The sequence below is a fragment of the Condylura cristata genome, unplaced genomic scaffold (genome assembly GCF_000260355.1).
Source record: "Condylura cristata isolate star-nosed mole 26May11 unplaced genomic scaffold, ConCri1.0 scaffold00014, whole genome shotgun sequence".
Taxonomy (NCBI): domain Eukaryota; kingdom Metazoa; phylum Chordata; class Mammalia; order Eulipotyphla; family Talpidae; genus Condylura; species Condylura cristata.
This window is the reverse complement of record NW_004567115.1, coordinates 39,898,430-39,912,137: the sequence shown is the minus strand read 5'-3', so window position 1 is coordinate 39,912,137 and position 13,708 is coordinate 39,898,430. Positions and strand designations below refer to the sequence as shown.

General features: G+C 33.3%; 1 protein-coding gene across 2 annotated transcripts in view; it reads right to left on the bottom strand.

The window, feature by feature from the left end:
• Positions 1-13,708, bottom strand: part of TLL1 (tolloid-like 1) — a 163,914-nt gene that overhangs the window by 28,700 nt on the left and 121,506 nt on the right. For both annotated transcript variants that reach the window (XM_004682383.2, XM_004682382.1), the window contains exons 13-16: positions 11,407-11,602; positions 9,710-9,835; positions 8,910-9,070; positions 5,458-5,638 (exon numbers count right to left, since the gene is read on the bottom strand). In XM_004682383.2, the coding sequence (XP_004682440.1) occupies positions 5,458-5,638; positions 8,910-9,070; positions 9,710-9,835; positions 11,407-11,602 (664 nt within the window). The remainder of the gene's footprint in view (positions 1-5,457; positions 5,639-8,909; positions 9,071-9,709; positions 9,836-11,406; positions 11,603-13,708) is intronic.

Below are 13,708 nucleotides of genomic sequence, written 5' to 3'. Positions count from 1 at the left end.
CTCCGTCGATCTGCCTGTTCTGTTCCCCACTCTGTCTCTGGTGAAGCCTCTCACAGCCCCTGAGCCTCTGGCCTGTACTTCAGTTCTGTATGCACAAATAAATAAATCTTTAAAAAAAAAAATAAAAATAAAAAAAATAAAAAGTTTCACTTTGCAAAATGCTTCCTTGTCTGTAGGACAAAGAAGTAAAGGATTCATGCACTGGAAATATATACAAGAGGATGTACTCACAATAATTGCTCAAAAATAAAATAAACAGACCTATGCACAGTTCTGCAAATTCACATGCACACACACTCCCAAGCATCTGTGCACACAACCACAGCTTCCACTAGAAACTATCAACTGCCTCCCAGAAGGATAGTTACAAAAGAAGTAGTTTGCTCTTTCCATAAACATACAAATACTTAAATATCCTTGATTATGAAAACCTGGGAGAAGAGTTTAAAACCATGTAGAAAAATTGCAATCATTTTACTATTTGTAGTTAAAAGTTATTCTAGTTAATACTTCTTGTTAGAATAATTTCAGGTTGAATTTCTTCTAAAATGATCTATACACATTCCAAGAGAGAAATACCGTAGAATAGGGACAGTGTGGAAATGTACCTATACACAGTGTAAGGTGGATAAAATTAGAAGCATGGCAGCTGAAATCACTTGTAGTCAAGAGGTTAAAAAATTGAACAAATCATAGTGTCTGACTCCCATGTGTGTTAGACAGGAATGAAGTAAAAGTCAGGAAATCTGGATTTAATTCCATGCTGCCACTAAGCATGATACTAGATATACCAGCAATAGATCACATTCTCATTAACTTATCTATGAGGAAGCCAGCTATTAAATGAGGCTTATTCTTCCAATTTTCTGTTCTTGTGTCATGGAGGTCATGATTGAGTCCCTTCGTGAGTACAGCCTGCTCTAAGGAAGTAGAATGTCTAAACTCTCATCATCTAAAGTCATTTGTCATCCCAAATGTGAATGCTACAATTAAGTTTTTAAAAGCATGTCAATTTCCCAAATGTTGCCATTTTTACACACATAAATGCTTCCTATTATTTCCTTTAACCCATCTAAAGAAAAATAATTTGTTCTGAGTATAGTTCATTTCACTACTTAAAATAAACAAACTACATCACTACATCATGTATATCTGAATAGATGTGTATATGTTTATTCAAATACAGTGGCATATAAAAGTAATTGTTTTATCATTATATAAAGCAAGTCATTACAGTTACTCTAATAACAACCTCCATCCATACTAAGAAAAGACCAGTGACATATTCCATTGGATATTATCTGGAAAATGCTGTCACCAAATTAGCTAAACAATTGAGCAGTTGCATAATTCTAAACAGTGTTCAAAGATTGTTCCTTTGATATTCCTTCGTTGCTTTAATATGATTTTTTTAACTGTACCTTAGAATTAGTATGGTTTATGACACTTTGATTTTTGCAGAGGTACACACAAATTTTTTACTGTGTAATAATTTCCAAATTTTCACATTACATATTCATGCTATCTTATGACATTTTATCAAGATTTATATGTAACAGTTTGTTACATTTATTGACATGGAAGTGACAAGTATAGATAGTAATTATTTTACTAATAAATTCTTATTATCATCTTTTCAATTCTACTTCATAAGTTTATGAGACTTAATCTCTGTGCAAAAATAACTCAAAACTCTATATGATTGCTAACTATTGTATTTTGGCCTATAAATATTTTATTTCACTCTATACATTAAAAATTTAAGTATATTCCTTTTTCTTTCTATGCATCACTCAACTGCAAAAGAGCACAAACTTATTTTTAAATAACTTTCCATCCCAAATAATATGTAGTTATATATTATTAAAGGCTATTTCTTCTTATTATTGAATTACTTGATAATTGTTCTTGGAAAAATAATGTGGAAAAGCTAGACATATTATAATCCTTGTTATGTTTTCATGAACTCAAAGTCACTTCTGAAATTTTTAGGATACTGTTTAAAACAGAATCATTAAAGACTAAGTAAGTCATCACAAAAATTTTTGATTAATATATACAATATAATGATATATTTATTATAATGCACATATAATAACATGATATACATATGTTTTATCTGTAGTATATAATACAGTAAAATAATATTTATTCAATCAGATAATATATATTGTAAAAACTAAGATTATATAATTTAACTCAATAAAAACTTAAATTACTATTACTAATGTTTATTAATATTCATGAATAATGAGATGCATTTAAAAATTTCCTCACTCTCAAAGGCCAAAGCCTAATGTTTGCCAATCTAAAAATATTTTGAGCAATAGTTATGATTATATACCAAGTATGATATAATTGGTGTTCTATAGTTTTATTTTTATATTTAAATCACACTCAAAAATCTCTGAAGGAAACTGGAGAAAATGTACTCTCTTTGTACCTTAAGACAAACATTCTTGGTATTTTTATATAATAACCACTTTCAAGTTTGTTTCTGCCCACATGCATAGCTGTGTTATATAGTTGGAATTCTATTAATATTTTATCATATCCAATTTTTATACCATGGAAACATCAAATCACCTTTATCTGTACACAACAAAATGCATTTGCAATAACTTATTTACCATTTTCCTCTGTGACATTATTAGATTGCTTCAAATTTCTGAAATCATTGCATTATAGTGATGTTCTTTCAGATTCTTCATAAAAGGATCCCAAGAATGGGATTTATGAGACAAAGAGAATAGTCATTGTAATGACTCCTGATCCTTTGCCAAATTTCTTTCTAAAAAGTTTTTTTTACAATAAACCCATTGTGTTTATATCAAATTTATAATAGTGAATTTTAACATTAAAAAATCCTTTATTTTTATTTGTGAAGAACTGTATCCTTATAGTTTGCATGCTTACTTTCTAATGAATATAGATATAATAGATTATTTGGCTTTTAACACAGGATTGCATATTGTCACACTGAAGGACTTACTAGGACCCTAAAATAATGTTCTCAATGTGAATGGAAAGTGGGTGATCTTTTGTAAATTATAATTTTGTACAATGATCATAATTAGGATTTTTAGCTATGAACTTATTTGTTGCTATCTCTTGATATACCATATCAGATATTTAGTAATAGATATATTGCTTTCAATTTTTCTTTTCCCAAGTAAATATCTTCCTTGCTAATAGAAACTCCCAGGAAATTAAATGTGTAATAGATCTAATTACTAATGCAGAGCCATAGCATTTTAAATAAGAATCTGAACAAGTGCCAAAACTTTCCACCATATCAAAATGAAAACACAGAAAGTTTATACTAAATGATAATTATCTTGGTCTTTACAAAACAACAATATAATGAAGAAGTGAAGAGTATATCTGTTGTTTTTCAGGACCTACATATGTGGAGAGTTCACATACTACTATTGTCATTTGCAAAGAGCAAAGACAAACCAAGACAAATTAGAATTTAAATGCTTCATGTCACTGAGCAATTTTTTAACTCCTCAGCTGCCTCACCTGTCAAATGAATATAGCAATTGGAAAATTATAGCTATATTTTGATTATTAAACGGATAATAAATACTTGCATAGTTAGTTCTCTAAAATAGTAGCTATAATATAAAAATCTGGAGCTTAATTTCCCCTTAGGCTTCATTGTTTAATTTACTTAACTGCTAGCACTCCATGAAGCCATCTAGGTTGGAGTCTTTGAGAATATATTATTTTTACTTAGTTAATTCTTTAAAAAACAGAGATGACTTCCAGTGATCTGAACATGATTACAGCAAGTTAGCTACCATGACTGTACAGTACTGTCTACCAAGGTGCATAGTTAATGTTACAAAGCACAGCTACAGAGAGATAGAAATGAAGGCTATAGACTCTCACGCGCTACAGAATAGCATCTTTCATATGTGTTGTCATATCCGTTTTGCCAGAACTGAAAAAGCAGGCCTGTACTTCTTAGTATTGCTCTAAAGATACAACCAGAAAGTACGTCTTTATAATTTTGAAAGTTTTTCTTGACCAAAAATATCGCAATGAATTTCCAATGTACTAGGTAACCTTTACTTAACTAAACTCTCTCTCATCAGTATGTACGTAGCATGTATCATTTAAAAGAGGAATTACTAAATACAATATATGATTAAAGTAAGTAAAAATGATTTAAATGTTATTAACCCTATGATAACATTTATTTACTTTTTTATTTCAATTTTAAATAAATATTTGAGTGTCTCTAAGATAAGAGGTCTTATCGCTAACCAGTAAATCACTAAGATTTACAAAATACATGACATATATAAAATGGCAAAGTCTAAGAAAGTCTTCCTTTCATTGAAATAGGACATTTAAACTCTACTTTAAATAGCATAAATCTTAAATGAATGTCTTAGAAGAATTTTTAAAAGGCAGTTAAATCAGGGGGAAAGGAAAGGAAAAAGACAAAGGAAGCCAAGCCCATTGTATGTGGAACCTACTTTTGTGTGTAACTTGGACCTCAATGGAGCTTGTGAACCATTAACTGCAATTACACTGAAAACCCCAAACAAACCATGGGCATTGTAAATCTCATTAATTTTAAACACATGGGACAGGGCTAAATGGACTTTGAATTAACTCAATCCAAATTACTTAATATTAAAACATAATTGGAATTCAGTTGCTTTAAATTACTTGCCAGCCTGAAACACAGAGTAGATTGCTATACTAAGGTTTATTAAAATTTTCATCTCTATTTGAAGTTGCAGAATGTTATTTTTATAAAGCATGATTCTGAAATTGGGAAAATAAGCTTCCTATGTCTTATTGTTTGGTGACTTTACAGCTCTTTAGTGAGGACATTATATTTTGAGTTGGTTAAACTAAACATTAAACTCCAAACACAGAACCTTCAACTCTTAAGTAGTAAAATTATAATATCCATATGTTTATGCCTCTTACTGTTATTATTTCTGGAGTCAGAAGGAAAAGTATTATGTTAATTCCCATTTAATAAAAAGAAAGGCCATATACTAATAAAAAGAATAAGAAAAATGTTGCCAAATTGCAAGAATAAAGAATAAAAATATAAAGAATAAAAATATAAAGACTACATATTACAAAAACAAGAAAAATTATTTTGAAAAATGTCTGCTACTTTTTTGAAATCTGCTCTTATTCTCATCTCCTCATAAAGTCATCATAAAATCTTGTTATAAAACGTTATGCTATTTGTACTAGTCTTTTTGTATTTAATTAGATATTACTTACAATCTAAGTGTATCAGTGGCCCTATTCTTAACATCTGAATTTTAAGTAAACAATTGCTGAACCTAGGATAAAGGTGGTGTATTCCATGTATTTCCAAACACTTAACAGAGAACGATGAAGGACAGTTGACATGCAGTAAAAGCCAATCCACCTTGAGAAGGCACAGCAGACATATATACACCTGAATACTGATACCTGAGAAGAAATGTGCTTTGAAGCCCTTCTTGGATACAGTGTTGTCAGATCTGAATTCGATCCTCATATTATTGAACTGGGAAGTGATCACATCTGGCACTTCAGCACCACAAAATTTGCCATGTAATTTAGAATCAGAGGAAAGACCACTCCAAATCTCCACATAATCGTATTTGCAAACCTTAAAAAAAAAAAAAAGTTATTGGAGTCACCTGATGTTAAAGTATCCAATGATACTTGTTTTTGGAAAACTTATATTTGGGACAATTAAACCAGAATTGACACACAAAGGGAAGAAAATCAAAGGTTTCTATTTGAAACAGGAGGGGTGAAAGAGAGCTGAAAGGAGAATTTTTCTCTGAATAGATATCCAAGAGAAACTTATATTAATGTATACTTTTTATAGACATTGGCAGCATGCATCTATTCCAAAAAAGACAAAAAATTGACCGAGAACTGAGATGAATAATTGTTGAGATAATGGTGCTGATGGTCACAAAAAGAGCAGCAGTGTTTATCTTGTTTGTAATTTTTATGAGGCACCATGGAGAAATCATCATGTAGTGTCTCAATGCTTTCAACAATAGCCATTGTTTCTGTCTTATTTAATAATAGCTCCTTGTGCAAACAGTCTATGAAGTTGAATTTGGTATAATTCAACCTACGAAACAACCATTAATACCAGAAATTAAAAACTTGAGGTTCACAAAATTTTATATAACTTGCCCCCAGATTTTACTCATCATCTGTGGTAGTTTGATGGTCAAAAGAATGGAGTTTGGGCTGGTCCAGTGTTGAGCCTCAGCAAACTACATTCTAATCTGATAAAGGGATCTTCAAAGTGAGACAGACACTTGGAACATAGAAACAAGAATCTTTGCTTTTCAAACTTATCAAAAGAACTGATTTTTTTTGAGTTGCGAGGTACTGTGAAGTTACTCTGCAACAGGATTGCAAACAAAAAGAAACTCTAATCAACTTGACTTGTAGGTAATCCACTAACAACAACACAATGGAAGAAGGTTAAGTGAATGCCAGGTATTCTTTATAGCTAATAGCACATGTTCCATAAAACACTTTTCCAAAGTTCTGACAGCACACCTTCAAAGAATATATCTTGTATGAATGTCTTTATTCTATAAATGTGTATTTAGCAAGGTGAACAATACATATGATTGAGCCCTGGGGCATGATTTATACTTTGCAATATGTCAACTTAAACTATTGGTTCTTGTGATATTAACAGGGTCATACATAAGCAAAATATTGCTAGGAAAAATTAAGGATGTACTCTAACTACTTTGTTGCAACTTTTGTGTAGAACAGGCTTCAACATAGTATAGGGGAAGGCTATGTTTAGCATTGGTGTTCCCTAGGGATATTAAATAAAACAAACCTAGCAGCCTCTAAGGGAATTTTTGCTTATGCTTTCATAAATAGTAAGATGTCAAACTATGAAAATACACAGAATTGTGCAACACCCCTCTAAACAGACACATCAGTATAAAATGAGTGATCTCGGCCCTTCCTGGTGGCGCAGCGGGTTAAAGCACTGCACTAAGAAGCTTAAGCCAATTCCGCATGAGTCCGATCCCCACCTGCCCGGGAGGAGAATCACATTGCGTGGCAGACCTCTCCTGGCCCGCCCGCTGCTCCCCTCAGCAGTGTACTTCTTCGATCTGCCTGTTCTGCTCCCCACTCTGTCCCTGGTGAATCCTCTCACCCTCCGCATCTCTGGCCTGTACCCCAGTTCTGTATGAATAAATAAATAAATCTTAAAAAAAAAAATGAGTGATCTCATAATATATTAGAGTTTGTAAAAGATCCTTTTACAAACAGGACACATGAACCTTGGTTATGGAACACAGTACACGATTGATGTAAAATCATCCATCATCCTTATTCCAGAAAATAAAATTCTAGCCTTTTAGAAATACTTATCAATTAATGAATTTAAATGCCATATCCATCACAATAGTTTTAGGGAATACTAGAAGATAAAAGCCATTGACACTAAAACAGAAGTGTTCAGGAGATTCTCATTTCCAAATACGGGTGACTCAGCAAAATTTTTGTGAAAACAGTATAGAAAATATGTCCTTCATTTCAATATTTTCCCCAAGCTTCTGATAAGTCTAAAAGGAATATAATATGATGTGGATAAAATATGTTAGAAATGCAAATTTAATTCTTTCCCATTATAAAACCAACATATGCATTTTAAAGAAGATTTCAAACAGCCCATTTATCTCTAAAAATCTTCAATTCTCTGAAATGTTAATCACATGTCAGACTTTAATTTCCTTTAAGAAAACCCAAATGTTAGCACTACTTTTTTGCCTTTATAAAAGCCTCTTTGCCTTAGTAAAAGACAAAAAAAAAAAAAAATAAAGTGTCTTGAAAACTACAGGGTGAATTAACAGGCCAAAAAAAAAAGCAATTAAAAAGAAATAAAAAATAGAAGGGAAAAAAACAAACAAACAAAAAGATAAACTTATGGTCTAAAGTTCACAAATGTTAATTATTCTTTTACTTCTTCTCAAGTGTCCAATAAATGTATATTAAATACAAAATAATGGTGTTAGCTTTATCACATCTAGAAAACTAAATCATGTTCATTTTCAAATAAGCACAGAAAAAAACGTGTTGGAGAAAGACATGGGAGTTAGAAAAAGAAAAGCAAAAAAGTAGGAAAACTCAAATAGAACAAGAGCATTTGTTACTTTTTCTCTGGCTGTGTTAACCAGCCATTTACAGACCACAGTTCTAAAAGTTGTTATTTCTAGCCTTGACCTTCCAGTTTTGCATGGTATGTGTATACTATGACACAGATGTCTCTTGTCACTGACTGTTGAAATGTGGTCCACTATCAGAAAGGTATACCTTATACTGCGTAAGTGCTGTTTTGTAAAAGAAAAATGGTGCCAATGCAATGTATCTTCTGATGAGGTTAAAAAAAATAATCTTCTTGTATTTATGAACATGGTCTGTAAGCCATGAGTGCATTCATGATGAAAACCTACCTATTTCATGAAAATACACCCATTTTCACAAGTAATATATACCAGGTTCTCCCAAATGGATATTTTTGTTATGACTCAACTAGTGGATGTTGGTTTATTTTTTCTAGAAAAATCTATGTGATCTGAAGCTGATGTAATTGTTCATAATTCTTTAATAAATCAAGGCAATTCTGTATATTCATGCATGGAGTAGAAACTCCCTCCTGGTAATTTTCAATCTCCCAGAAACAGTCTCAAATATCATTTAAAGCCAACATAAATTATAAGCAGTTGCAAAACTGAGCAGCAGAGCAAAAATAGATTATCAAAATCATTCCTTCTTTCCTTCCTTCCTTCCTTCCTCCCTTCCCCCTCCTTTTCCATTTACCAGTTTGCCTCAAGTGATTCATGAATCATGATAGAAAAAAAGAATATTTACTGTTCACTTACTTCATTGCCTTCCAACTCAAAAAACTCAAACTTCATAGAAATCCTGTACTGAGTTGGTGCAATCACTTGCCACACACAGTTTTTATTAGGTGGGTACTCCTTGGGCCAGCCAGGGGTGGTGATGGTGCCATTAAGTTTGGTAAGGAGTCCGCCACAAGCCGCTGAAAGGAAAGAAAAAGCAGAAGTGTTCCCTTAATAAAGGGATCCCCTTTATAACATCTTTCTTTTTATAACCAAACACATCTGATTTAAATTCCATCCATCTTCCTGGAAAGTTTTGCCACCTATGTCACTTATGTCCCTTTTCACAGCTGCAGCAAGTAGACAGCAAGTTCATTTTAGAGCTCGCATCTTTATAGGAAACACCAATAGTAAATTAATACGAGCCTAAATCTAAATAATGCTAAATGACTACAGTTCTGTGATGATTTGGGCAGAAATTTTAAGAGGGGATTGAAAGAGAAATAGACTCCAAAGAGGAAGATCAGTACATTAATTTTGTCTGTAGAGATAAAAATAGAAATGTGTTCCAGCTAGCGAGATAAAATAAGCATAGATACAGACATAGACATTAATATACATAAAAAATAAGGTGAACTGGCACCCAAAGGAAGGAAAAAAAAATGTTTCTAAAACAAGAATATATTACGATTTCACATTGGCTGTGACACAGTTGAGCATAAAGGCTGCTACAGAGAAAAAGAAAAGAAAGATGATGGTGGTGGAGAGGATTAAGTGACAGAAGGAAGGGAATGGGGCTGGGCTTCCGGGCCCGGGCGCCTGGGTGAGCCCCTCTATACCTTCGCAAGTCCTCTTGTCAGGTCCCAGCTCGTAGCCGGGCTCGCAGGCACACTGGTAACTGCCCAGGGTGTTCAGACACCGCTGCTCACAGCCTCCCCGGGCCGGCTTGGCACATTCGTCTTCCTCTACAAAGAAAGTGAGAGTAGAAGAACAGCTGGAATATTTTACTGGTGTACACTACACCGGAAATTGGTTTGAAAGTGTAATGCATAGTGGTTCTGACTAAAAAGCCTACTGCGTCCTTCCACGAGGAGCAAGGATGATTCACAGGTCTGAGATGGATGATATGCAGGGATTCACCTCACTGCGGGCTAAGAACTATAGAGGGCCTCCCTGGTGGCTCAGAGGTTGAAGACAGTGGTGTTGGGCTCTAGCCAGCCACTGCACCACGAGTTCAATCCCCGGCCAAGAAGGTGACCCACATGGAGCAACAGACTAATCCTATCTCAACCGCTGCTCCCCTCAGCAGTGTAATACTATTGTGTACCCCTCCCCTTTCTGGTGAATCTTCTCACCCTTTGTACTTGTTCTTGTCTGCATAGGTAAATAAATAAATCTTTAAAGTAAAAAAGAACTGTAAGACACCAAGAGAAAGAACAGAAATCTACCACAGGCCAACTGGTGATCACCTGATCTCAGAGTGCATTTTTTTATATTAAGGTCAAATGGGAATTATTAAAAGCCAGAAATTGTACAGAAGTGAAAATCCCTTTAAGTAAAAATGTACTTAAAAACATAACTTTACCTATGGTGACTATAAATTAAAAAATGAAAACTCAGAAACTAACAACCTCTTTAGTTTTAAAATATTTAGTGATTCTTGTGTAGACATTTTGATATAACATATAGAGAAAATCTGAAGTCTATTCTCAACAAACCCTCCTAGTATCTGCAGAAAAAGCATCAAGATTCCCTCTCAATTCATTAACACCCAAATAATGAAAAATCTATTACACTGCTTTTTTTCAAATATTAAAAATGTTTACCTATTAATCTCACTAAATTATGAGATATGCATAACTGCATCCACCATTTATTTTATAAAGTCCAGTGTAGAAAAAAATTGTTTCCTCTTCCCATGAAACAATGTTATTCTACAAGAAGCACTTCATAAAAATGTCTATGGATTTTCTACATGCATATTTGATATTATTATTTATTTAAAGCAGCTTGCTTTTTTGCCTCAATAAAACATACCAAATATGCAGCAGGAAGATAAATTAAAATTTAATTATCAGCAATAATTCATTATCAGTAATAATTTTGTCAAAAGGCACTTAAAGTATCAGAATATTCTATGAGGTGGCCATAAATTATTTCCAGTATGTTGGAGTGGTAGACTGGAGGGGATGGTTTAGAAATACTGCCACCTGGAAGTCAACTGATAAACTATATGCCATAAACCTCTTTTGGTAATGAATCCTTTATTGACTATGTTGCAAATATTTTATCCCTTTCTGAGTTGTGCTATTATCATTATTTCATAAAAAATAAAGAGCGTAACATCCTAATGTAGTTTCTATCCTATGTGACAAAGTTCTAAATTCCAGTATTCAATAACTTCCTCCTTTAGAAGCCACCCAATATCCTTACAAATAGAACATATTCCAGCTTTCTGAATAACTTTACTTAATTGCCTATAAGTCAAGCCCTAATCTCACATTTATTCTTGATAAGCTTTAAGTTTTTTTGTTACCTTTGAAAAAATTGGCAGCAAACCCTGCCTTGTTCACAGTTCCATCAGACACAAACTTCATCCACAGGGTGTTGGAGGTAGATCGTATATCTTCAGGTTTATCATAACCACAGAAACGCCCTATTAAGGGGCTATTTTCACTGGTTCCATCTCGGACTTCTAGGTAGTCATAGGCACAGTTGTCATGTCTTTCAATCTGAACAGTAAAATATGTGGACATGTATCTCATAAGAGGTGAAATAATTTCTATAGAAAAATGGTTATATATTCTCAGTACCACAGTATCAATATGGTCATAAAATGAATTACTTATGTGAAATGAGAGTACTTCTTGTGAGTGTGTACATGTGGTAATACCTACAATTGCCCACAAATTAAAGATGCATTATTCTATAGATAAGTGGAGATTTAAAAAAAAATTCCCAGGGACAGTGTGTCTACGAGATCCAGGATCAACAGAAGTTAGCTGCCTTAAAAAAATGAACAAACAAACAAAAAAATAAAATACAAGTAGTGATTCTGTGGGAAATAAAACTGAAAAAAATCATACTTTAAAAATCTGGACCACATATGCCATAAGCAATATATAATTTACTGTGAAATATAGCTGTGAATGTTTTCAGAGAACATCAACAAAACCATTACTTTATTCATAAAGAAGCTGGATTCATACACTATCCACAAATAGCCCACTGTTTTAGATTACAACTCTCTTTTTGAAGGAAAATCTGATAATATGGGATTATATTTCTTCCTAGTCTATGAAATTATTTACCCATAGTTGGCAAAGCTCTATGTAGTGGAAAGACCACTATTTTCTACAATTAGCAGGGAGTGTCCCTTTTGCAAGGTAACATGACTTGTCTGGATAAGTCTTTTTTACCTCAACTCACTTCTCTCAGCTCATATAACATGGAGAAACTTGGTTTCTTCCCATTAACAAAGGTGAGACTATTGGCCTATGAAACTTTATGGAAAAGTGCATGTTCACAGACCTATGTTTTGCCCTTGAACTTGCTTTCTTAAAGCAACCGTAAGCAAATTACATTATTTTTTGGTTAATGTGATGCAGCTAGTGTTAAGAGTAACAGTAGAAATACACCCTGTATTCTTACATAGTAAAATATCACATTTACTTAGAAATTGCTCAAAAAATAAAATGTGCCTCAAATGCATAAATGTATGATATTCAGAAATGCATTGTCTCTTCACAACAATCCCAGATATCAATGGCCTCAATTGTCTTTATTACCATATTTTCCATTTTAATAGCATAAATCCTAGTTTCAATGCCTGTATGATAAATCTGCTCTACTGGTGTTAGTTACATCTCTTCAGCTACATTCGATAAGCACAAATGAAAATTTGAGATGAGATAGCTATGTCATTTGTGTAAAAATTTCTCCAGCTACCTCAATTATTTCATCAGTTAATATACAGAATGGAGAGAAATAAATATGGTCCAAACTAAAAAGTGAATCAAGTCATTGATGTTATGCCAGTAACCTTAACCTTTAAGGAAAAAGAATAGCAAAGTCATTGATTTATCAAAACAAAAGAAGAAAAAGCAGTTTCTTCTTGAGCTCAGGCATGGACACAGTTCATAGAGCTGGGACCCGAAAGCTGTGTCATGCACAATTACACATATAATAAATATGTTTTGATAATGATGGTGGTGATCTATTACAGACTTTAAGGTAACTGGAGCATAAACCTTATATGAATGTGGCAGGTTTATCATAACGTAAACAGAATTCATACGTCCATTAGAGAAAGCAATAAAAGTGATAGTAAGTGAACAATTTTTGGAAACTGACATATTAAACGACATGGGAAGTAGATTCAAAGACATGAAGAAGAAAGACCATGTACAAAGGTTAGCCAGAAGGAATTCCTATTACATGTCATTATTAAACGTGGGCTCATGGCATTATTGGCAGATTAGCACAAGGAAAAGCTGAGTGATTTCTATTTAGCAAGAACTAGATTCAATTAAATGTAACCTAAAGTGGTCATTCTCATTCCAAAACTGCCAACCAGTGCAGGGCTTTGGGGTCACTGTATGGGGTGAGCTTTCCCAGGAAAGGGGGAAGCTGGGGGAAGGGACCATGCAGACTTCACACCATTCACATACTTTGCCTTTATTTTATAATCTAGATTTCCAAATAAATATAACATTGTAAAATCATCTACTGCATGCCTAGATATCTGTGAAATGCTGTGAAACACCTTAAAAATTTCTCTAAGTAGGCCCGCCCTGGTGGCGCAGCGGGTTAAAGCACTGCACTGAGAAGCTAAAGCC